This window comes from Chaetodon trifascialis, chromosome 8, assembly GCF_039877785.1.
Source record: "Chaetodon trifascialis isolate fChaTrf1 chromosome 8, fChaTrf1.hap1, whole genome shotgun sequence".
NCBI classification, from domain to species: domain Eukaryota; kingdom Metazoa; phylum Chordata; class Actinopteri; order Chaetodontiformes; family Chaetodontidae; genus Chaetodon; species Chaetodon trifascialis.
In genome coordinates, this window is record NC_092063.1 from 12749140 (window position 1) to 12772345 (window position 23206).

At 41.7% G+C, this 23206-nt stretch overlaps 3 protein-coding genes across 4 annotated transcripts; all 3 read right to left on the reverse strand.

The window, feature by feature from the left end:
• Positions 1-1130: 1130 nt before the first annotated feature.
• On the reverse strand, positions 1131-11055 carry tnnt2a (troponin T type 2a (cardiac)). Of its 2 annotated transcripts, XM_070968181.1 has the most exons (15): positions 10830-11055; positions 10612-10681; positions 10366-10376; positions 9974-9991; positions 8406-8462; positions 6555-6584; positions 5431-5455; positions 3970-4033; positions 3625-3741; positions 3451-3528; positions 3245-3355; positions 3041-3150; positions 2842-2932; positions 2707-2747; positions 1274-1379 (listed from the first exon to the last, which is right to left on the reverse strand). In XM_070968181.1, exons 2-15 carry the CDS (start codon positions 10647-10649, stop codon positions 1346-1348), a joined length of 825 nt encoding a protein of 274 aa, XP_070824282.1. In that variant the 5' UTR covers positions 10650-10681; positions 10830-11055; the 3' UTR covers positions 1274-1345. The 2 variants fall into 2 exon arrangements, with proteins under 2 accessions (XP_070824281.1, XP_070824282.1); XM_070968180.1 differs by lacking the exons at positions 9974-9991; positions 10366-10376; positions 10612-10681; positions 10830-11055 and adding an exon at positions 9799-9840 and having other exon boundaries at positions 1131-1379.
• A 1125-nt stretch (positions 11056-12180) lies between these two features.
• lad1 (ladinin) lies at positions 12181-17959 on the reverse strand. Its single transcript, XM_070969219.1, has 13 exons — positions 17766-17959; positions 16928-17225; positions 15750-15823; positions 14880-15051; positions 14462-14557; positions 14053-14096; positions 13925-13967; positions 13633-13676; positions 13441-13507; positions 13186-13320; positions 13021-13110; positions 12411-12530; positions 12181-12250 (listed from the first exon to the last, which is right to left on the reverse strand). Exons 1-12 carry the CDS (start codon positions 17954-17956, stop codon positions 12438-12440), a joined length of 1347 nt encoding a protein of 448 aa, XP_070825320.1. The 5' UTR covers positions 17957-17959; the 3' UTR covers positions 12181-12250; positions 12411-12437.
• Positions 17960-20890: 2931 nt separating this feature from the next.
• Positions 20891-22992, reverse strand: tnni1a (troponin I type 1a (skeletal, slow)). Its single transcript, XM_070968300.1, has 5 exons — positions 22936-22992; positions 22558-22689; positions 22126-22215; positions 21837-22013; positions 20891-21269 (listed from the first exon to the last, which is right to left on the reverse strand). The coding sequence occupies exons 1-5, from the start codon at positions 22990-22992 to the stop codon at positions 21165-21167; spliced, it is 561 nt and encodes a 186-aa protein (XP_070824401.1). The 3' UTR covers positions 20891-21164.
• Between the last annotated feature and the right edge of the window lie 214 nt (positions 22993-23206).

Here is a 23206-nt window from a genome sequence, read left to right on the forward strand (position 1 = left end):
TCTTGAACTGATTAAGCTCCAAGTTCTCATTCCAGCAGGGTTTTTGTGGCGTGAGTGTTGCATACCGTTCTCAGAGGACAACTACGAAAACAAAATGAGAAGCCTTCCTGCTTCACAAGTGATTTGCTGTGTTCTGCATGATCCCTTTTTGCTCAAGCTGACTGGTTGACCAGACCGTTGCATTTGTTCCACCGTGACAGAATAAATCATCAGATTTTATTTGTTGATTTTTCGTCATCCCTTCTATTCCTTCAGGAACAACACTCTTATCTTCCTATAGATCCCGCCAAATCACTGTCAGCGGCTGTCTGAAAAAAGAGCAGATGCAGTTTTCTCACTCGTTTGTCACTGTCTCCATGGTATGCTGGACTAATTATAAGTCATGCTGCAGGCACAAAGAAATTCTCAATGATGCATTCCATTTTTCAAAGAGAAAGGTCTTATTTTTGTATATTTCCATGGAAAATAAGCACTTTGAACCAGAAATGTTCTGTAGTAGGATTCCTACTGTCCCTCTCCTGAGTGGTGGACTGCATAGAGAATAAGCATATATGTACAGCTGTCAGTGATGAGTTGTGTTTGTGCTGTTTCCAATCGAGTATATGTCAAAAAAGATTAGCAAGTTATCACGTTGTCTTTTTTTATGCATATGTGTGTGTGCTTTTAATTAATTGAGGTAAGTTTAGTAAAAACTGGCCACAAATTCATAAATCATGGAGTGGAGTGGAATGCTGGTTTCATAACAAGCTGTAACCTCCCCATCATATCTGGGGCCACATGAGACCCACATCTGCAGTTTTTCATCTCTGATCAAAAAGAGTGTTGTCATGTACATTCACTTTGAGATGAATTAAAAAAAACCTGACAGCAGTTACGGGTAGATCTTTTTTCATAAAGAGGATTTTCCCACCTGGATCATATGTATGTTTGTGTGTGTTTGGGTGGAGCTCTGGGTGTAGGCCCAAAGAGCATCATGTCAGAGCCTGTCTCTGAGCAGGAAGGTGTCTCTTCCCGTCTTTGCTTCAGGCTTCAATGCACTGCAGAGTCATTTTACTCTCTGTTGAGTTTTGATTGCCAGTAAACGAACTCATGCACCCACGCTCACAGGTAGGAAAATGAAAGAAGCCATTGATTGAAATAAGTTTTATTTACACCCTTAACCACAGGGGGCTATTTTAAAGAGGGAAACAACAGAGTGAGATGGAGCTTGAAAACTGGATAAGATTGGCATTGTAGGTGATGGTATGAAGGAAACCTAGGACAGGGGTGTGGCAGGAAAGCCAGGGCTTGGTTTGAGGCGGTAGCTGCAAAATGGGGCTGATGATTACACTCAGCACGCCAGCGTCTATTTCCTAAGGCCTCTTTTGGTCCTCTTGGATCTGTTGAAAGCAAAGAAAGTCTCAGGCATAACTTGTTTGTCCACAAAAAGCACCGAGAATGCACATTCAGCCGCCATTACACGGCTGCAGAGTCCTGTCATCCATTCCAAAAATATCACAGCAATCAGCACACGGTGTGAGACATGCTCAGACATTCAAGCCATCTCCTGTCTGTGACAGGTGTGACAGCTGACATGCCTGCCACACCCAACCTTACAGCCAGCTCTCTCACTCAGAGGAACAGAGCCTTGAGGGTCTTATGAACATTTGAGAGGTGCGTTCAGTGAGTGATGAGATCTCAAAAAGCTGCTATATATCCACTATGGGATGCCCGCAAGCACCTGATGGTCTTCTCTTAACCTTTCATTTACATTAATTATAGTGCAATTATAACTCTTGACAAATGTGTCTGCGACTTGAGTACGTGTCAGTGTGACTGTTATTCTAATTATCGAATTATTTAGTCATAGTTCTTTTAAGTTTTTCCAGTCACACTGCAAAAGGGCCCAATTTGTGTTCCTAGAACTTGAAATACAAGACCTAATGGCTGATATTTGTGAATCGGGCGTCTAGGTTCTCTTAAATCTGAGCAATAGGCACTGAGGGGCATTTGGCAACCTGGGTTTAGGCCCAAGAGCAAACTTCACAAACCAACTGTTTTGGTGGCCTAACTAACCTGAAAGGGACCCTTAACACACACTTTTGCTTAATTCACTCACCATCGACAGTCAGCCTCTGTGCTGCAGGTTATGCTCCCCAAAAGAGGGAAACAAGCTATTTCACTTTGCAAATTAGTGCAAAACTGTTTGTTAGCATGGCAACACAAGGGTCTATTTGCAGGGCTAAACAGCATGCAACTAGTGTTAGCAAGCTATACAGTACAGGTGCAAGCCTCTATAGCAACACTTTGGCTAGGGAGCTAGCTCACTTCCTTTTGGACAGTTTAATGGCAAGCAGAGTCAGTGTGAACAGGCTCTCTTCTGGCCCTAGCTCTGTCAGTCTCATTGGCCTTGACGGATGCTTTTAGAGAGGGTCTTCAGGTTGGCCAGGTTCCCGTATTCATGTGTTGTAGCTAGTGTTGTCTAATGTCTTCTGTAGCACTCGAGGGAGCTTTCAAATATCGACATCTTTTTTAAGAAAAAACCTGCATTACAAACATCGAAATTTACCAGAAAGGAAGGGTCTAATCAAAACTCTTAAGTTACATCATGGGAAGTGTTGGATCAGTGGTTCTGGTGCTCGACTGGAAGTCAGGAGGTCTTAACTTCTGCTCTATCTAATGTGACTGAAAAGTGACTGAAACTGATTTTCAGAGTTTGTTTCTCACGTTTTCTGATGGTCGCTGACACGGTTTCTCAGCACATTGATCTGGAACAAAGAAGCAAATGTTACCCTAATGAGGTCTGCTAGATGGATCATGCCTTACTGGAACGATGCGTGCTGTACGCTGCAGCACACACACCTCATATTTCTGTTTGGTGAACTGATTCTGCAGTTCAAACTTCTCTGCCTCCAGCTGGTACATCCACTCCCACAGCTCTTTAGCTTTGTCCCTGTCAGACACAGATACAGGAAAAAAATGGGACAGTGTGATCCCTAACAAAAAAAAGAAAGCACTTTATCTTTCTTGTGGTACATTGACACAACATCTGTCCACCTACTTGAGTCTGTCCTGGTTCAAGTTCTCAATATCCAGAGATTTGCGTCTTTCACTCAGGATCTTCTTCTTCTTCTCTCGCTCAGTCTGCCTCTTACCGCTCCGTTTTTCTGTCTGTGGGAAAGTGAAGTGAAACATCGCTCTGGTCTACGTCCTTCACATTTTAACCTCTTGGAAAAACCCCACTATGAACCCTCCACCTGCTCACCAACTTCTGCATGTAGCCTCCAAAGTGGAGGCTGGTGAGGGTTTTCTTCTTCTTGGCATCATCCTCTGCTCTCCTCTTTGCCTCCTCCTCCTCCTTGCGAGCTCTCTCATCCTAAAGAAACATGCAAAGAGAAAGACGACATGAGAGGAAGTTTCTGATTCAGTGGACGTATAAATCACATCACAGCAGGTTGAACGTGACTATACCTCGAGACGTTTCTGTCGCTCTTTCTCTCTCTCGCTGCGGATTCTGTGCTGCTCTGCTCGCTCTGAACGGCGTTTCTCCTGCACAAAAGATCACACCTTAGATCTTGGAGCAGATCTTTAAAGTTAAGTCCGTGTGAATACGTTTGCATTTGATTAGCTGTAGTGTGCTCTCACAATCCTCTCCTTAAGATTAATGAGCTCTTCTTCTTCCTTCTTTCTGCTCTCAAAGTGAACTTCAATCAAAGTCTGAAGCTCCATCAGGTCCTTCTCCATCCTTTTACGATGTATATCCTGCAGAAACGGATGTTTAGTGCTTCTTGTGCTTAATGGTATGGGTTGATGTTTCACTCGTTTCCATGTTACAGAAAGACATGACACACATATTTGTTATTGTCTCAAATTAAAGAGACACCTGGAAAACATAATTCCTACATAACATAATGTTTAAAATGACTTTATGCACCATTAGGCAGAAACATATGCAGACTATTAAACTCTGATTCCCTGTCTGTAACTCACATCAAAATCCACCTTCTCTCCATCTGGGATTTTAGGGGGGATGAGGTTGGGCATGATAAATGGCCTGGGGATTTAAAAAAAAAAAAAAAAAAAAAAGAGTTACAGGAGAAAGGAAGAAATATGAAGAAAACTGAAAACGGAAAATAATCATTAGTCACCGTCACTGCGGATGGAGCAGGTTCAACAGGCCACACAAATGTCTCTTCAGTGAATTCATACATGTCGATGCATGTGCAGGTCATAAATGTTTAGAACGGCTTCTTCATGTCTAGTTTTTGCTGTAGGCGATTCTTGGCTTTGGCATAGATTTTATTTAATTTATTCCACAGTGTTGCAGAATGAATAAGTCATTCTGACATCCAGAACATTCTGGATGTCTGTACTGTAGATAAACCATAAATTAACAGAAAACTCCCATTTTTGAATGACAGGGCAAAGGGTGATCAGCTGCTGGTCTTTATGCTGCAGATATAGCAGAAAAACAGAAAATACTTTTTTTGGGGGGGGGGGGTTGATTATGGGTTATTTTTAGGTTTTGTTTTCAGTTTTGGGACAAAATCAATGGGACATACTGACTCATGTCAAAAAATAATTATTGTGCAAAAAGTCATTATTGATGTATATTAGCACACCTCTTATTCTTAGTCTCTCTTTTATTTGGAGGATACTCATGCTCTGAGCTCTGAAACTGCCATTATGCTTCCCATAATGCTTCGGTATTCGGTATTAACTATTAGCAGTTCCTGTTTGCAGTGTGGACATGTACAGATGACTGTCACTGGATTACTTTGACGCTGAAGTGATTATTCTCAGGCAACAAGGAGTGTTTTCTAAATGATTTCTAAGAAGATTTATGGATAGATTGGTATTGGACATAATGTAATCCTCAGTGTTACATCACATCTCTGTTTGAGTGTTCAGGTTTGGCTAAAATATGACTCTGAGGAGTATGATTTTTGACACAAATAGCCTCAAACAGCCTCAAACAGCTGGCTTGGTTCTGTCAAAAAGCACAATGAACATGTTATATCTTATTTGTTCAATCAGTGTCAAACAACAATGTATGAACCAGATTATTTCCTGGCTGAGTGCAGTGACATTGTAGAGATTAAACAAACAAGATATCAAGTGTTAGTCATGAGCTTTCCAGGTGACTGCAGGAGCATTTTGTTGCCTTTGGACAGAGCTAGAAGAGCTGCTTCTGTCTGCGTCCAGTCTTTGTGTTAAACTGTGAAAAGCTAAGCAGCATTATAGATTACCTTACAATGAGAGTGATATCAATCATAACTGTAACAAAGGCAATAGTCTTTCCCTAACTGTCAGTTTGTATGTATAGGAGGAAGAATTAGCTCTACAACAAATATTTGATTTCCACAACAGTACTGTAAAAGGATAAGCTTCTGTGTGTGTGCGTGCGTGCGTGTGTGTGTGTCTACATCTACATTAGTGGGTGTTACTCACTTGAATTTTGGTTTGGCCTCCTCCTCTGTTGACAAAGAAAAGACATTTTTAAAGCAAGTTATGACAATGTAGTCAGGCTACGCTCACTGTAATTCTAAAGAAAAGAAAAACTCCATGCCACCATGCCAAGTTCCTGTTAAGGAGCAATAGATAAGATCCTGAACCTTACTAATTGGCATGGAGTGTGCACAGGCCAGGACCGAAGGCCTCTGCAGCAGATGATTACAAGAACATGATACCTATCTACCAGCATCAGTGATATCAGTGAGGTGTGGAGCCTGCACAGAGCTCAAAGGATCCCAAAGGGCAATACACTTTTCCCAAGTATTTCTGAGGCTCAAACACAGTGGAGCTTTGTGCTGCAGTCTGCTGAGGATCAGTAAGTGATGCCACCGCCATAACCGGACATGAACGTGCAGCCAATAGACTGTGGTGACACCACATACTGATCCTTGGTCTGATCCCTGCAACGTCTCTGCTGCAAATGCAGCTTGATGGACCTATGACAGAGGGTGAGGACTGACAGTGGTTTGACTCATTCAATTTTGAGTTAACAATTTTTGTTTGTTTTTGTTGCCATACTGGTTTTGGCACAGTTAGAGCAGAGAGCTTATTTAACATGTTTTGCCTGGCTAAATTGATTCCTAAGACAACACTGACTTGGAATTAAGTTGGTTCAGTGCAAAAAAAATAAATTAATTAAAAAAAAAAAAGCTTCAATGTTGTAAACTACTTTTGCAATGTTGCTCTGTTCTCAGAGTTTCAGTTTAATGAAGCTTCATTTAATCTAGAGTAACTGGTTGCTGAGTCGCTTGCCAAGCACGGCCACTGCCGTACCACCCGACTACAGGGCAGCTTCTTTCCTCAGGCTGTGTTTTTTTGTTTTGTGTAGCATAAAAAAACAAAGCATGCATGTTGCTGAACAATCCTGTATTATAGAATAAAAAATACACGACACTTGAACCTTGTATGTGCTCATAATAGCTGGAAATGCTATTGATCCGAATGTTCATGTGATTGTAATCATGGCGTGACTCAGTTTAAGGCTGAGTACATCCAAGAATAACAGATTCACAATGTGTAAGCAGTGCCAACGCTGAAGTAGTTTAGATAAACAGTGTTACCTTCTCCCTCCTCTGCTTCCCCGTCTCCATCTGAAACCAAAGTAAAAGGAGAATAAGTGAGTGTCTGTGTGTGTGTGAGGATCTGTCAAAAGAGTGCGCTTTAGGAGACAGTAAATTGTAGTTTTTGGGAGTGTTGACAGACAATATGATGTACCAGAGAACATCAAAAGAAAATAAAGACCAAGATAGAGTACTGAGAAAGTCAGGCACAGTTTGCTTATCTGTGTGTGTGTGTGTGTGTGTGTGTGTGTGTGTGTGTGTGTGTGTGTGTGTGTGTGTGTGTGTGTGTGTGTGTGTGTGTGTGTGTCTTGCAAGTGTTGCATGAGTCGTGTGTCATAAATAGCAATGGGGAGGTGAGAGAGGTTGTCTTGATAATAAGCAGTCTCTCGCCAAAGAAGGTATGGCATCTGTGACCTCTGAATGACACAGCTCAAGCAAAACTTTTAAACAAAGACCATAAAAACATTAAAGCTCGTAGCCTCTGGGCCGTCTGCGGTCCAGGAGACCATTTCATCCGCGCCGTGAGGCCATTCTTAAAAATGAAAAAGTAATTCAGAAACACAAAAAACATTCTTAGACAGTATTGTTTTCTTCTACAATAAAAGAAAATAATACATAATAGTCGACGACTGACAACACTGACTGACGCGAACCTGGAAAACCAGCTGCGACAAGCATCATCATCATCATCATCATCACTACCATCTAACATCAGACACCTCGCCAGAGAGAAGCAGCTCCGGCCATCATCACATCACAGGTTAGTGTGATATATGTGTTCAGTAATTGACTATGATCCTTGAAGGATGTTACAAAAATTGAAATGTCTCTTGATAAGAAAAGGTTTCCCACGTCTGCTATGGAAGAAAGTTTCAAACTGGGTCTTTTCATTTTAACAAGCGTCGGCTAAAGCCATGCTAGCAGCTGTGTGAGGCCTTAGGAGTAGTGGTGATTTGAGCAGCAATGCTAACATGCTCACAATGACAACGTCAGCATGTTGATGTTTAGCATGTGCGTTGCATGAGATTTACTGTTCTCACCATATTAATTCGATCTGTCAGCGTGCTAGTGTTTGCTAATTAGAGCTAAACACAAAGTCCAGCTGAGGGTGAGGGGGCTGTCGTTGGTTTTGCAGGTGTTTGGTCATAAACCAAAGTATTGGACAACCTGAAATTTGAATGAAAAAAATGAAAAGGCAGAGGATCACTTAAGTCACCAGGATTCAACCTCTGGGCACCATGAATGTCTGACTGAGTGACAACGCCCTCCCTGGCTAATAAAAACTGCTCTGGTGATTTCACAAAAAAAAAAAAAAAAATCTGGCAAGCCATAAAGTCACCTGTCCAGTCTGTGTGACACATCAGGTGACAGTTTACAGGAGTTTCATTGGGCGTTTACTGATTCAAAGGCACAGATGAGATGGAAAGATGAGATTGAATCCGACTAACATCCCTCCCATGTCTGACTGGCGACAAGAGAGAGAAACACCTAAATATTGCTGATTAAGTAGAACAGCTAATACCTAGATCTGACTAACAAGCAAGAGCCTGTGGGCTGGGAGGGACGGGGAGGCCTGGGGATTACTCACCCAGTGACTGTGTCTGTTGTGACTAAGAGAGAGACCCAGAGGTTCGAATCAAGTACCTGCAGACTGTCACATACCAAAATGAAGGGTGACTGAAATAACAGATCATTTCCCCGTCTGGCTCTGACTGACGGTTGCAGACAGACTGGCATAATCATCATAGCTTGGTTGTCAACACATCCCCTACAACACACTTTGTTGTGGTCTCGCTTGGTAACCACGACACTGACAAGACGTACAATGTTTTCCACTCCGAAACCCCTCACCTTGTTCTCCCTTGGTCTCCTCCTCTGCAGCAGGTTTGTCCTCTTCCTGCACGGCCTCTGGCGAGAGAAGGAAGTGGTGCAGCAAATACTGACATATCTGTGAGACATCTCGATGCTCACAGGGTGTGATATTGACTCACTGCCTTATTCGAACAGCCACTCTCCCTTTTCAGGAACCTGTTCTTTTCATAATGACAGCTTGTTCATTGTGGAAGGAAAGACATGAGAAAACAGCTGCTGAGCCAGGTTAAGTAGACATCATGGAACGCCTTGCAGAGAGATAACAAGCCATGAGTTCAGGATGAGCTACCCACTTCTGGTATTTAAAGCTTGAGAGCTGATGAAGTGGAGTGTGTGTGTGTGTGTGTGTGTGTGTGTGTGTGTGTGTGTGTGTGTGTGTGTGTGTGTGTGTGTGTGTGTGTGTGTGTGTGTGTGTGTGTGTGTGTGTGTGTGTGTGTGTGTGTGTGTGTGTTCAGATAGAAGTGAGGACACCACACCTTCTCAACTCTGACTTGGGATCTAAAAACATCTGCTTCATGAGCGGTTTAGTCAGGGTGACACTTTGTCAAATGTCTCCATTACTGACAGCAAAAGGAGACTAAATTAGTGAACCAGACTATTTCATAGATTACGCTGCTAATCCAGAAACGTCACATCGGGGACAGTCATACGAAATAAATGCATAAATATGGAATAAATAAGAAACAGAATAAAGAAATCTGAATAAATGATTAGATAATACATAAATAAATAAATACATGTTGGTAATTTAAGATCATCTTCATTTCTGTATATTTCTGTCTATTTGTTTTTCGTTTTTCTACCTTCATACTTTCTACATATTTTCTGTATGCTAATGTGGGAGGCGGTACTAACCTCACTCTAAAGCAGGATTGGTCGCTGGAGTGTGATCGAATTGGCTGTATTAGTTTTGCCTGAATTTAGAACCACCTCCCTCACTGAGGCTTTATGAGTGATGACAGGAGTACATAAGGAAATGTAGAAATCCATAAATAAATGAAAGTGAAGATGGAGAAATGCATAACTAAATGTTAGTAGAAATACAGAAATAGATCTTTTCATTTATGAATTTATTATCTTTTAGTTCTACCAGAATTTATTTATATTTCATCATTTGCTTTGTCTATACATACCAGTCTATTTGCTGACATTGCTTGACAAATTGTAAATGTAATATTTCTCAGCTATACTTTTATGGAGCTTGAGCCGAGGATAGCTGGAACGTTTCATTTAATACTCAAAATTCACTTTTTTGTTAAAATGTTCATGGAGGGTCAAGTTGTTACTCCTGTTACTGGTACCACATCCACAAAAAGCACAGTCTATGGAGTATCTTATAAAAAATGCTTTCAGCTCAAAGCGCAAGCAATACCTTCCTCTGCCTCCTCCTCCACCTCCTCCTCTTCTACCCCCTGCTCCCCTGCAGAGCAGAAGCACAGAGGTGGTTAGTAAAGCCAGCCAGCCAGCCAGCCAGCAAAGCAGGCAGCAACATACAAACAGAGAGCAAGAGAAAGATAGAAAGAAAGACTAAATCTGTAGTCCCATACCTTCAGCAGCCTCCTCTTCTGAATCATGCAGCCAGCAAAACACACAGGAGGAGGATTATACAAATGTAATCACATAATGAGAAATGCAAACTGTGATTTATAGTTCCACTAGCTAAACACACACAGCTACTTTTGCTCTCATGCTTCAGCTAATTACAAGCAAAAGTAGAGCAGGTTGAGGCAATCACAGTGGAGACACAGCTATAATAATGTCTTTCCCCTTCTTTGAAATCCATGTCATACTGTTAGGTAGTAGTGAGAAGTTTACTATATTAAGGTGACTGGATAACCCAGAGAGAACACCTGTCAAAACAAGGTAGCTTTAGTTGAAACCGTGGGAGACATCTGTCAGTGCTGTGCAGACTAAGGTGAGTCATTATGAGAGTTCTTACCTTCCACCTCCCTGCAGAAAGCAAACATACATGTACATTATTATTCTGAAACAAAAGCACCAGCAATTTGTCATTATAGTGACACACAGCTATCATTACATTAAATGTAAAGAAACCACATTTCTGTCTATATGCAGCTGTATTTTTAGATGTGCACGACACATGCTCAGTGTATTCAAGCAGACACATTAGAAACATGTGTGTTGAGCAAAGTTAGGAGCTAAAGGAAAACAAGCTTCAACGTACTCCTCATACTCCTCCACCACCTCCTCGTTGTCAGACATGGCAGGGAGTGTTCAGGCGTCCACCCGTGAATCTGAGCATTAGACAGAGTCAATAAATTCACCTACAAATCATCCCAGTCACACATCGTTTAATTTATAGCTTCATATCAACAGTTAACAGCCGAAATGCCGTGTTGTGGTTGCACACATACAAGTGATGTTGTAATTAGTTAAACCTACCTGAGGATCAGATGGAGCGATGAAGAAAGAGCTGATGGAGAGATTCAGTCCCTGCTTCCACTGACAGGAGCGTGAGGCGTGAGGGTAAAGTCTCACACTGCCCAGTGTCGAGGAGGCTTTAGGAGCCCTTGTTGTGTTATTAATAACCTTTTCAGATAGCATGTACTTTCCATTATCACCATTCCCAAAAAAGGCCGCTGTGTGCACGAGCGTGGATTGCAGTGACAAAAAGACCCAGACAGTTGCTCACAGACAATGATTCACACACACACACACACACACACACACACACACACACACACACACACACACACACACACACACACACACACACACACAAAGTGATGCATACACACAGTGGTAGAAGAAGTATTCAGATCCTTTATTTAAGTACAAATACCACACTGAAAATACTCCACTACAAGTGAAACCTCACTTAAGTAAAAGTATGTTAAGTGTCGACAGAGAAATTGTTGTTGTGTAGTTTAATCTACAGCGATGCATCATCTTCTCCTTCCATCTTGGTTTTCTCTGGACATGAATAATAGAAAGAATTGTATCTGAAAAGTAACTAGAAACTAAAGTGCTCAAGCAAATGTAACAGAGCAAAAAGTACCATATTTGTCTGAGAGATGTAGTGGCCTAGAAGTATAAAGTTGCAGAAAATGGAAGTGAAGTACAAGAACCATAAATTTGATTGCGTAAATGTATTTTGTTACGTTCCGCCATTGCATACACACCATGTACACACTTTCTCAGCCTTTTATGGCAACCTGCCACTGACGAAACACAGGCGTGCACCTCTTATCTGCAGCCACCCTCCACTGAGATAAGTGCTGTTGAAGAGTATTTATTCATTTAAGACTAGACTCTATTTATGCAGTGTGTAAGTGAGCATTTAAAAGAGATTTATGACACACATTAGTGGCAATAAAACATTTTATTCCTTAGACAGGCAGCATCCTGCCGACAGTGACACAAAACAAAAAATATATTTTGGCCGATTAGACAAAAACAAAAATTGCAACTCCAGAATTCCTACTAGTGTAATTCAATAAAATAAACTATCATTAGCCTAAAGACCCTCACCTGTTTAAAGTGCTGTTCATAATTACACAAAGTTAAAGCAAATGGCTGATGTTTCAAAGCAAATGTCTCATGTCCCAATGTTTGAAATAAGACATATTTCTCCTCAAGAAGCAATGTTAAAGTGTATGATTGAAGCCTCCAAACTTTAAAAGCAGTATCCTTCTTTTCCTTCCTCTAAAGATAAAACTCATCTAACTTTTTTCACTTTTGCATATCTGTTCCTCCCCTGTGCTTTGGCAGCGAATAAAAAAACAACATAAAAAGCTTTAAGAAAGAATCAGTCAGTCGTGGCATCCATTAATCTTCTAGTTTCCTGCTCCTCTCGTCGTCTTCTAAATCATGCAAACAAAGGCACAGAAAGGCAGGAAATGATGACTGAAGAGATACATTTTTTCCCGTATTTAAATAGTAAGTTGTATTAAAGTTGTTGGCAGCCTCAAAATTACCAGACAAATAACAATCGCTGCATGAAGTGTTGGACAGTATTTGTACCTGTTGGCCATCTCAAAGGGGCATCCTTCACTTGTAGATTTTTCCAGGGCTGTTTTTGGTTTCTCCCCCAATGCTCTCAAACAGGCTCTTCTTACTGGTGATGTCCACATGTCTCAAGTCCTATAAATAGAAAGTGGAAAAGTGATCACACTTATTTCTACAACCCTCAGTACAACAAAGAGAAAAAGAATGAGATATTTTCCATATATTTACTGATGTGTGTCAGATACATTTCTCCCAGGATGTTCATTCAGATTAAAAAACTTATGTTTTATGTCAATTTAAAACATTAATAATAATAGTAGCAGGAACTAGAGGAGACCTATTGTTAAAAACAAGAAACATAACCAAACTGGTTTGGTCAGGACTTACTGTCTTTTATCCCTGAGCACAATAAACAAGAGCTTTTTTACATAATGACATATATAATAACCCTAAAATGCAAATCTAATCACAGGTAAGCAGCAGGAACCTTAACGCCTATCAGGACACTGACACATACAGTATATTTAAAAGAGCACTACTGCCCCCTAGCTGCCAGATGCCACACCTCCACATCGTCTGATATGATGCAGCTTTAGCAGTCATGTATCAATGTGAGTGGCCTTACAGCAGGACTGTGTGAAGACCCAGACTGGTTGGTCTTGTTGAGCCAGCGGCTGATCCGGTCTGACATTCCTGATGTGAAGCTCCTAAATTCCTGACAATGAGATGTGAAATAATTAGTACATGCTCATGATATCAGTGCATGCGTTGTTGCATGAACGTACTGTACCTGTCTGGAAACTCCCGGGCTGGTAGGGCACGCCGCCGGCTGCTCCTTCTCAAAGAGGCCTCGCTTCCTGGACACCTCGTCCAGCAGAAACAGGGTCCTCTGGGTCACATCTGTAGATCGTGTCACCTCAGACTTCTACATACATACAGGAGGCAAAATCAAGACTACTGAGTACTGATATAGACTAGTGTAACAAAATGATTGTTACATGTACTCTGTATTTTGTTGTGTTGTGAGTTATTCTATCTTGCTGACCTGTGCAGCATGAGCCAGTCTCTCCATCTTCTCCTGGATGGACCTTGATGAAGTCCTCTGCCTAGAGCTGGAAAAGCAAAATGCACATATTCACAGGCCCAGCTCTAAACATGCACTTTTATTAAAATGATAATTAAAACTTTCAGAAGAAGAACAAAATGACAAAAAAAACATTTGACTGTAAAAACTCACTTTCTCTGGAAAGATGATGCCTTGTCTTCATCTTCATTTGGGTCCTGGTCCAAACCCAAGAATAATTAACATCACACGCACTTTAAATTGTCTATGTTACAACACTTTACTTTCAATAACATGTTGCTCTCCTATGATCCATGATCGAAGTCAACATCTGTGATCTTTTCACTCAGCCCAAGAAATCCAGTTTACTGATCACTATAGTTATGTAGTACTATACAAGCAAACTTGGTCACAGTATTCTCAGATTCGCTATTATACATCAGGTAAAAGTGAACTATTAGCTTACTGTATTGGAGTCAAACTTCCCAGAGCCCATTCTCATACTCGCACTACAACAGAATAACACAGTAGGCAATCAAACTGAGGTAGACAGACACAAAGAGACTCAAAATAAGCACAAAAATGTTTCCTTACCTCCTCTGCAGCGACGTACTCTCCTCCTCTTTCTTCCTAATCATCTGTGGAAAACCAAGCATATGTGTGTTAGCAGGCCTTGCGGTCGTCCAAACATTAGCAGTCAATGACCAGCACAGTCGCCTGGTCTCTCATGATGTATCAAGGTGTTAACAAAGCAACCAGTCAGCAGTAAAATTCTGGTAAATATTGCTTCAGCTATTAGCATAAGCCCGAAGCTTGAGTGGCACAAGCAAATTACCCAGAACTGATAGTCTAACAGCTGCTGCGAGATTAAATCTCACTTTAACAGTCAAATAGGCAAAAGTTAATGCTGGCATTTACCAGGGAGATATATGCATGCATGTGTGTGTGTTTGCGTGTGTGCATGCATGTGCTTGTGTCGGGAGAGGCGGTTGGATGTGTTTACCCTGAAAGATACAGTCCTGGAGCTGTGTTTGATGAACGCAGGTTTGGTCGTCTGTTCAAAGTTGCCGTTGTTGGAGGGAGAGCCATTCACACTGGACTGAGGTAAAGTAAAATGATTTATTGCTACATAAGATCAGAGGATTAAACTACCTCCAGTCAGATGAAGATGAGCTCCAGTGAGCATTCTTTCAAGGCTGTTTATTATTTTGTACATCTGAGGAGGCAATTACTTGATTTTATTGGCACAAATGCTGTCATTTCTACTTTTTAACACTAGAGGGTGCCGTTGCTTCATTAGATTCATGAGCAGGCATTAGCACTTAGCAAGCAGCCAGACTGCATGAGACAAGCAAAACATGAAGCACACACAGTTATGTCTCTCAATTATATCATCAGACACACTGTTTGTGTTAAAATACCTCCTGCGTGTGTCCATTCTGAATGGGGCTTTGAGGTCCCCTCGGAGAGGGACTCTGGCAAGGCGAGGGCCAGTGTTCTCGAGGGGACAAGGGTGCCAACGGAGAGCGAGGGCTCATGGGAGTTGTGCACCTGCTGGTGGAGGCGCTGTTGTCGAGTGAGATGGAGACAGAACTGCAACACAAGAAACACAAGTGAACTGAAAGGTCAGTGGAAGATGTGCATGAGAAAGCAACCAGTGATCCAGCTCACAGTAAAGCTGCAGAGCATTAAAGTCTTTGCTGCTCCCTGTTCACCGAGCTCCTTCTGAAATATTGTTTTCTCCAATCTGTGCGCAGCCTTCCAGGGATAATAAAGTTGGTCTACCATATAAAAACCTTCTTGAACAGATAATAACATTTTGATCTTTTTGGAAAGACCAGCTGGCAACATCATCAAACCATGTTAAAAATATATGTATCCAAACAGAAAACCAGGCTTCTTCCATGCCTTGTTATCCAGACTTTTTAGACAATATTTTCCCCAGCTGATTAATCAGAGGCCTGTCTATATACTGGAATGATATTCAGGTACACGTCATGTTTCCTAATGCTATATGTCCTGTAGATCTAATTAAATGTGTCTCTCAAAGGCCGGTTTGTAAGCACATACGGTTGTCCTCACTTGTTTGATCATTTGAATAATAAACTGGTTATAATTAGTTTCACTTAGGGAATATCTCAACTACTCTATTCTTCTCCTCTGCTGCACTTTAATTTCCTTGTGTGAAATCAATAATCTTTATCTAATCTTAAAAAAAAATGTTTGATCTGGACAGTATATGATCCTTCCCAACCCTACAAAAACCACAATGGACAACAATTGCTTTCAACCTGACAAACTTGCGAGCCGGGTTGGACGTTGGCTTGGGTTCAGGGTTTTTGCCCGATGATTCTCCATTTTCGTGCTGACAAAAAAACAAACAGGACAGACAATCAACATGAGCACAGGGCACACAAGCTTTTGTACAGAGCCACCTGAGACACGCCTTGCATTACTCAACACTGCACAGTTATGGCCTCATTTGCAGATGCACAGAATTAAAGGCGCCTGCAAGTGTAATAAAAGATAAAGTTCAAATTATGACCTTAAGTACGCCTTATCAAAGTTTCATAGATGATTTGCATGGTCACTTCACAGGGAAAGTCCAGTAAAAAGACAGATGATCCACACAGTATTTTCCACAATTTCCTCAACTTCTATGATTGATTATTACATATTCTCTCTTTATATCTGGCTTTGATCACCTAAATATTGTTAATAATGTACGCTGAGTCTTTCTGTCTTTACAGAACATGTAATACTGTTGCTTGAGGGTAAAAAAAAATGTTGAGTTGTTACACAATCTAGAAAATGATTAACACTACTCTTCCTCTGTGTGTGGTAACAATTAACTGTGATTAACGACACTGCAGGGTGGCACTACTGGAGGAACTGTTATGACTGAGTGAAGCATTGATAGTTTGGATGTCAGTGAAAGTTTGTTTACCTGTCTTGTTAAAGGATTTGTGAAAGCAGCTCAACAACTACAAGGTGGGCTGTCATGACAGCCTGAACAGACTTTCATGATCCCCAGAAGATGAACCTTAATGATTTTGGTGGTTCCCTGACTTTTGCTTTAGCAGCACCAGCAGATCAATGTTTTCACTTTACCCCTGAAATATCTCAGCATCATCTGCATAGATGTTGTTTAATACTTCGGGTTATTGCTTAATACTTGGAAATCCAATGCTGTAATGTTTTGTGCTAATTAGCATTGGCATTGTGAGCATGCTACGATGCTATACTAAGATGGTGAACATGGTAAACATTACACCGGCTTAATATGTTAGCTTTGTCATTGTGACAATGTTAGCATTTAGCTCAAAGCATGCAGTGCCTACGTAGGCTACAGCATCATGCAGCTGTCAGCATTGCTGTAGTCTCTCAGCCATACTGTCATGATGATGATGATATGATGAGTCAAAATATTTCTTTCGCTTTTGCTGAAAGCTAAGGAGTGACTCCTTACTTGTCTGTTTGTGATATCAGTGCTGCTGCTGCTGCTGCTGTTCCTGCTGCTGTTGATGGGACTGGCTCTCTTGGGGGGTGGTTGTGGTTTGGATGTGGCTTTCACAGAGGGGAACACACCACCCTGGTCCTCATCCAAGTCCCCCAGTAGCTCCACCCTGGCTCCTCCTTCTCCACAGGCCTCTGCTGCATCCTTCTCTGCCTCCTTCTGTTGCCTCAGCGTCTCCACGTGCCTCATCCTCCGCTTTTCATCACGGACGCGCAGCATCTCCACAAAATCCAGCTGTATCTGCTCCACACTGAAAATAAATAGTGTACACGCACGTCAATGCCTGACATACTTTATGACAGATAGTCTCTAGTGAGGGGCGAAAGGTCAGTCCTGTGTCTGATCAGGTTTCTCTAATGAAAGGCTCTACAGTTCCCCTTTCTCTTTGAAGACTGCTTCTCCTCCAGGTTATCAGCTGCTGATGTTTTTATAACAGCTTTTCATGCCTTCCATGCTTGGTATCAGGTGTTTTCATGCATTTGAAAAGTATACAGATGACACGCTTCCCATGGGGCAAACGTGTAATAATCCCCTCCATTCTGAAATCCATCCACTAAAAAGGTGCACCATCAAAGAAGATGGACTCTGACATACTGGCATCCCTATGGCCTTCTTACGCACAAGAAACAAAGGGAAGAAGAAAGATGGAGAGTATGAAAGACAGAAGAAGAAGAGGAAGTGTGTAAACAAGCAGAGAGCTCACGACTACAGGAACAGAATCATGTTCAGAGTCTGTAAATCAAGCTTTGGCGAGTGCTGTTTTACTGTTTTACTAAATCATGAGAATAACCTGCTGAGCCCCTGGGACATCTCACGTGTGGAGTCTGTCCCTGAGGTGCTATCCTCAGTGGGCGTCTCTCCGGGTGTTGAGCTAAAGTCAACATCGGGTTCACCGGCGCTCTTCACCCTCCTCCTCTTCTCCCTCTCCACCTCCTCTTCGTCCTCCCTCGTCCACTGGCGCGCTAGTCTGCGGACAGTCATAATGTGGAACATGGACGCAAAACAGAATAAATCCGAGGCAGAGACAGGGCCTAGCAGAAGATTTGCAAAATGGGGTCCAAAAGTCAACTAGAGAGTGAAGCTTTTTTGAAATCTACAGAAATGAATTCAGTTCACTGCTTGTTTTGGTTGCTGGGGAAAAGATATTGTAGTTATAACGGTTACAGAGAACCTGCTTTACTTGTTCGTCGGCTCTTTATGAGAAGAGTTACAGTTGGTTTCTTGTCTGAGCAGCTTCAAATTCAGACAGACAGTTCCATTTATTCAGGAAAAAGACAGGTTTTTCAGTTATCTCTACACTTTAACCTGGAAAGAGCCAGTGGTGATTTTATAGAATATTATTCAAACATCACAGCAAAGGTCTGTAAAAATAATAATGCCATCAAACAAGACAGGAAACAGCACACTGTCTCATAAGGCTACTGTGGGCTCAGTAGGCTGCTGACTGCAGATGTGATAAAGTCCCTAAATACATATTGTAAAGTCATTTTTGCTTGAGATTGGCTGCTCGGTTGCAAGGAGCCAGAGAGCTGCCTTTTTATGCTGGTTCAGTGAATAAAGTGAAACTCTGTAACATCTGATCTCAAACGGCAGCAGCTGCTGATGGTGCTCTCAACCACAGGTGTCATATTCTCTTTAGACAACTCCAGATTTGATCTTACCGGGACAAAGCTGACCAGTTCTTCCGACTGATGGACATATTGGGTGAATAAATGTAAAGTTTCCAGGTGCGCTTCCTCCACAGGCAGTGAAGAGTCGACTGACTGGCTGTCTGAGGCGGCAGTTAAAATTACAGACTGTGCAGCACAAAGCAGTCCACCTTTACCCCTGTGCAGCTCACTGAGGTGTCACGTGACCACAAAGGTAAGCAACCCACCTGAGAGAGAGAGAGCGAGAGAGAGAGAGAGAGAGAGAGAGAGAGAGAGAGAGAGAGAGAGAGAGAGAGAGAGAGAGAGAGAGAGAGAGAGAGAGAGAGCGCCTCTCCATGTATGGTGGAAATGTGGCAGTTATGATAGCGGTGTAATCACTCTTTTGTGGCCATGACAAGCTGCTGCAATACAAGTGAAGTGAAGCAGTTGTCATCAGCAATTACTTGTTAATTAAAAGTGAAATTAAAGCAGAAAACAGTTGCCCTCTGAACACTTTAGAAAAGGCAGATGCTAAATAACCACAAAATGTCAAAGTGACAGGAATAACAGGCACAAGAAGAACAAAAATAGTTGAAATAGAAATGAAGATCAAACAAAATAGAGGGGAAAAAAAAACAGGTCAGTGAAAATAAGTTTTTAAGAAACCATCATAATTGTCTTATAGTGAAATAGAAACTGTATGTAACTTTGCTTTTGTGCATGTGGGTTTTGATGCCTTGTTGCACTGGGCAGTGAGTCTCTTTACACTGTGAGTCAGACTGTTTGCCCTGAGGCCACACCTTTCTCCAGTGTGTCGGACTCTGACCCAGTCTCAGTCCAAAACACATACACCCTCCACCTCACCTGGCTTTACACCACACCCCTGCCATCTAGGCTATATTCTGTGCCGACCATGAGGCCACAATAAACAGGGTGACCTGCTATTATGAATACAGATAAAAGTGTGGCACTTGCTCTTCCAGATCCTTGAACTAACATGCTTCACTCATATTTGGAGAAGGCTGGATTAAAGGTAGTCCCATTAAGATGCTATCTTTTGGAACTAATTTGCATGTTACTCTCTGGCTGAAGAGTACCAGTGCTCTGTCATTGGAAGCTTTTGAGTTTTGTTCATTTGTTCAGTGTCATTTCTTATGTGTTACTGTACCATGAAGGAAAGCTGTATTTGGTGACTGCTGCAGGCTCTTTGCATCCACCTGATTGGGTGATAATGATAAAAGCACCATTACATAAAAACTTCAGAGCGTGCTTTATGAGCATGCAAAACAGGCAGCAGCTAAGGAAAAAGGCTGTTTAACAGCTGTGGACAGGATGCTGCAGTGGACAGCTGGCAGACAGGAGCGTATCAGCAGAAATGTGCTCTCTTGCAGAAGTTTCTCTGTGAGAGGAGCATTTTTTCGGAGTTTCGGTTTATTTTTGTCTACATGTTCCTTTTAGATTCCACAAATACAAAAGAACGAGAGTCCACCAAACACAGCACAGCTGAGACTGATGAGAAGGTCATTAGTTAAACAAGTATTTGGTCATAAACCAATTGGACAAATTGAAATTTTGACCTGCTGATGGTGCTCGAAGAGAAGTCAGGGAATCCACAAAGAGATCACATCTAATCCTGAGGGGGATAAAAATGTCTGCAAAATTTCTTGGCAATCCATTCAGCAGTGGTTGAGATATTTTCATCTGCACATAAGACTGACATTTCCATTCCTGAGGCCTCGCTGCTAGCATGGCTAAAAACACAAGAGGCTGTGCAACCAAAAATTATTTGAGGTGTTTTTACAGCTACGAGTGAGCAAAGTCCCCTTTGATCACTGGCTGGAAAAAAGGAATCATGTTTGAATTAGTGCTTAGTCCTCTTGCCAATGGAATCCACAGAAATCATAAATCATTACCTACAAAGTGGAGCACTGATATCTTTCCTCTAATGCTATAAAGGGAAGATCGATAAGATTATTATCCTTGTGGGAAAAGGTTTCCTGTTATTTCAAAAAGCCATTCTTCATTGAGCACACATTTGTACATTTAAAAAAACCTACGAAGAAATTACTTTTATTTTGTGTTTTATTGTGACAGTTTCCATAAAAATTCAGCTGATGAAGCGCAAGACATTTTGTTTCAATTCATAAAAACACAGATCATGCTCAGAGCAAGCAAGAATACAAGATGCAGTTTAATGGACCAGGTCATGTTATTGTTAGCTAGAATATTAACTCACAATCCACATTAGTCTTCTAGAGATACAAATCTCTCTCTTTTTTTTTTTTTGACATTGCTGGACAAATATAAGCCAAACTCTCTTGGCTTCAAGTGCGGTATCATTTATGAGAGTAATATAATAACACATGACACAAAGATAAAATCATTTTTAACAGCAAGCAAATCAGTTCTGAATGAAAGTCAGGGAGTGTCTCCACACCTCCGATGCAGGAGCATACAAAAGAATGACGGCATTCGACTGACGTGCAGAGGCTGCAATAGAGCGATTGAGATGGAGGAGCAGTGGTGTTGCTCACATGACACCAGCCCGTCACCCTCTGGGTTCACTGGGCAGGACCCTTAGCAGCATCGAACATCTTCTTCCTTCCCTCCATCCCTGACATGGCCTCCACATTCTTCCTCCAGTCACTGTCTTCAACTGGCCTCTTCTGCAGATACAGCAGATAATTAGGTGGTGTAAGAGATGGTGTGAAAGAGTGAGAACAGGTGAAGTAGAACAGGTCGACAAAATCTTACTATCATTGTGTCTAAGCCTTTGAGACCTATGATTTCACCTGGGAATCCCCTGTGAGAATACTGTGTAAGCATACTGGTATAACTGGTTTACACTGTCTAATTCACTCAGTGACACACGCATACAAGCACACACAGATACACACCAGCACCTGCTAACCTGTATACGCACACATACACACTGACCAGTGAGCAGGACCGGTGACAAAAGCTTCTCTTCTGTGTACAATGGTATCATTGTCCTGTGCGTTTCTCCTCTCACACAGGCATGGTCACCGCCCTGCACTGGCCTACTGCTCAGTGTCTCAAACACACCCATAATCACACACATGAACACACTTTGCAGATGTTCAATTGTGCTGGCGTCATCTGGGTATCTGAAACTTCACAGTAGTTACCTTGCCTGAAAGTACACATCTCGCTTGGCTTGGATTGATTGTGTTCTGTGTGTGTCTGTATCTTATTTTTCCTTCTGCACAAACCTTCTCAGTGTCTTCTTTTTTGACAGACTTGAGGTTGGCCCGGAGGTCCATGGAGACTTTGTGTTTGGAGCCCAGCAACGAGCGAAGGATGGCGTCAGCAGACACACGAACACGTCGGAGATTAGGCCTCTTGAATTTCCCCCTGAGGTCCAGCACCTTTATGTTCAGGTCTTTAATCTGGACCGGGGATAAAGAATTGAACAGCAATTACCATTAATGCTGCAGGATTGTCTCATGGGGACAGTTCTGCCCGTAGCACATGGAAATAGGCTGAGGAAGTAATGCATACCTCACGTGTGTTAAGCATGACTTTGGCTTCAATGTCATATCGCTCCTCATCTACCACATCTACCTTGATGTGGAGCTCTCTGCAGAGATCCTGCACATAGATACACATAAAACACATAAACATGAATGTAAAAATGTGTATTTTATGAAAGTGAGCGTCTGGAAAAGTTCCAGTTTCAGGGCATCATCCTAAGAAGCAATCTATAGTACCCTGATTTCCCTTAATTTGAGTTGAGTGTGACAAAATTCACAAAAAGTTCCAGGTTAAAAAAAAAAAGGATGTTTTCAGCCTGGATCCACAGCAATTTCCTGTCGTAAAAGGAAAATGCAGCTTCTTTAGCAGCTTTTAGGGGTTTTAAACTACTGAGAAGCCAGTGGAGGGAGTGAAGAACGGGAAGGACGTGGGAGAATTCAGGGAATTTGGACCAGTTACCTGTAGCTGTGCAAGGCTCATGCCGCTGGTGTTCAGAGGAGGAGCTCTCTCTGCCAGATACTTCTGTTTCTCCTCCTCTTTAACCAGGATTTCTTGTTCCAATTCCTCCTTGGCCTTTGCCACCATCAGACTCTGCACAAATGTGTATGGACACAATACAATAATGCTTAGATGTTTTTTTGTTTTTTTTTTTACATACAAGGTGAAACTTCCAGGTCTCACATTACAGTCTGTAGGCGTTCTCGTTTATCTGCCTTATAGGTTACAGTACAGGACAGGACAGGACAGTGTAATACTCACTGCATGACCTCTGCTGCTCTCCTGTGGTCAAACACATGTATTACACAATCGTTTGTCAGAAAGATAAGGTTTTCTTACCTTGAGCATCAGCTTCCGTGAAGCTGAGATCTTTGGTTTCCTCTGCATGGACAACATAATTCAAATGCTAGTACTTCAGTTACATCTTAGAATACCATCTGAATTGTTTCTGTGGAAAATTTTAGGAAACATTTAAAGATCAGCAATTAAAAAAAATGTCTTACCTCTTGCCTGTAAAAGAAAAATGGAAAAGATTTTAAGAAAAGGAAAGACCAAAGATTATTCATAAACAAAGCTCATAAATATGTGTAAATGAGTAAATGGTCTATAT

Bases quoted from the DNA above. Each gene is read 5' to 3' on its own strand.
- tnnt2a (XM_070968181.1), bottom strand. From the start codon at position 10,649: ATGTCTGACAACGAGGAGGTGGTGGAGGAGTATGAGGA. The intron at 4,034-5,430 runs GTGAGTAACACC...TTAAATCCCCAG, and splicing joins GAGGCCAAACCAAAATTCAA to GCCATTTATCATGCCCAACC. The intron at 3,356-3,450 runs GTATAGTCACGT...ATGTTTCTTTAG, and splicing joins AGCGACAGAAACGTCTCGAG to GATGAGAGAGCTCGCAAGGA.
- lad1 (XM_070969219.1), bottom strand. From the start codon at position 17,956: ATGACTGTCCGCAGACTAGCGCGCCAGTGGACGAGGGAGGACGAAGAG. The intron at 13,968-14,052 runs GTAAGGAAACAT...ATTCTGTTGTAG, and splicing joins AGTACGTCGCTGCAGAGGAG to TGCGAGTATGAGAATGGGCT. The intron at 13,321-13,440 runs GTCAGCAAGATA...GTATGTATGTAG, and splicing joins GACTGGCTCATGCTGCACAG to AAGTCTGAGGTGACACGATC.
- tnni1a (XM_070968300.1), bottom strand. From the start codon at position 22,992: ATGTTGTCCATGCAGAGGAAACCAAAGATCTCAGCTTCACGGAAGCTG. The intron at 22,014-22,125 runs GTATGCATTACT...TCCCCGGTCCAG, and splicing joins TCATGCTTAACACACGTGAG to ATTAAAGACCTGAACATAAA. The intron at 21,270-21,836 runs GTTTGTGCAGAA...CTGTATCTGCAG, and splicing joins AAAAAGAAGACACTGAGAAG to AAGAGGCCAGTTGAAGACAG.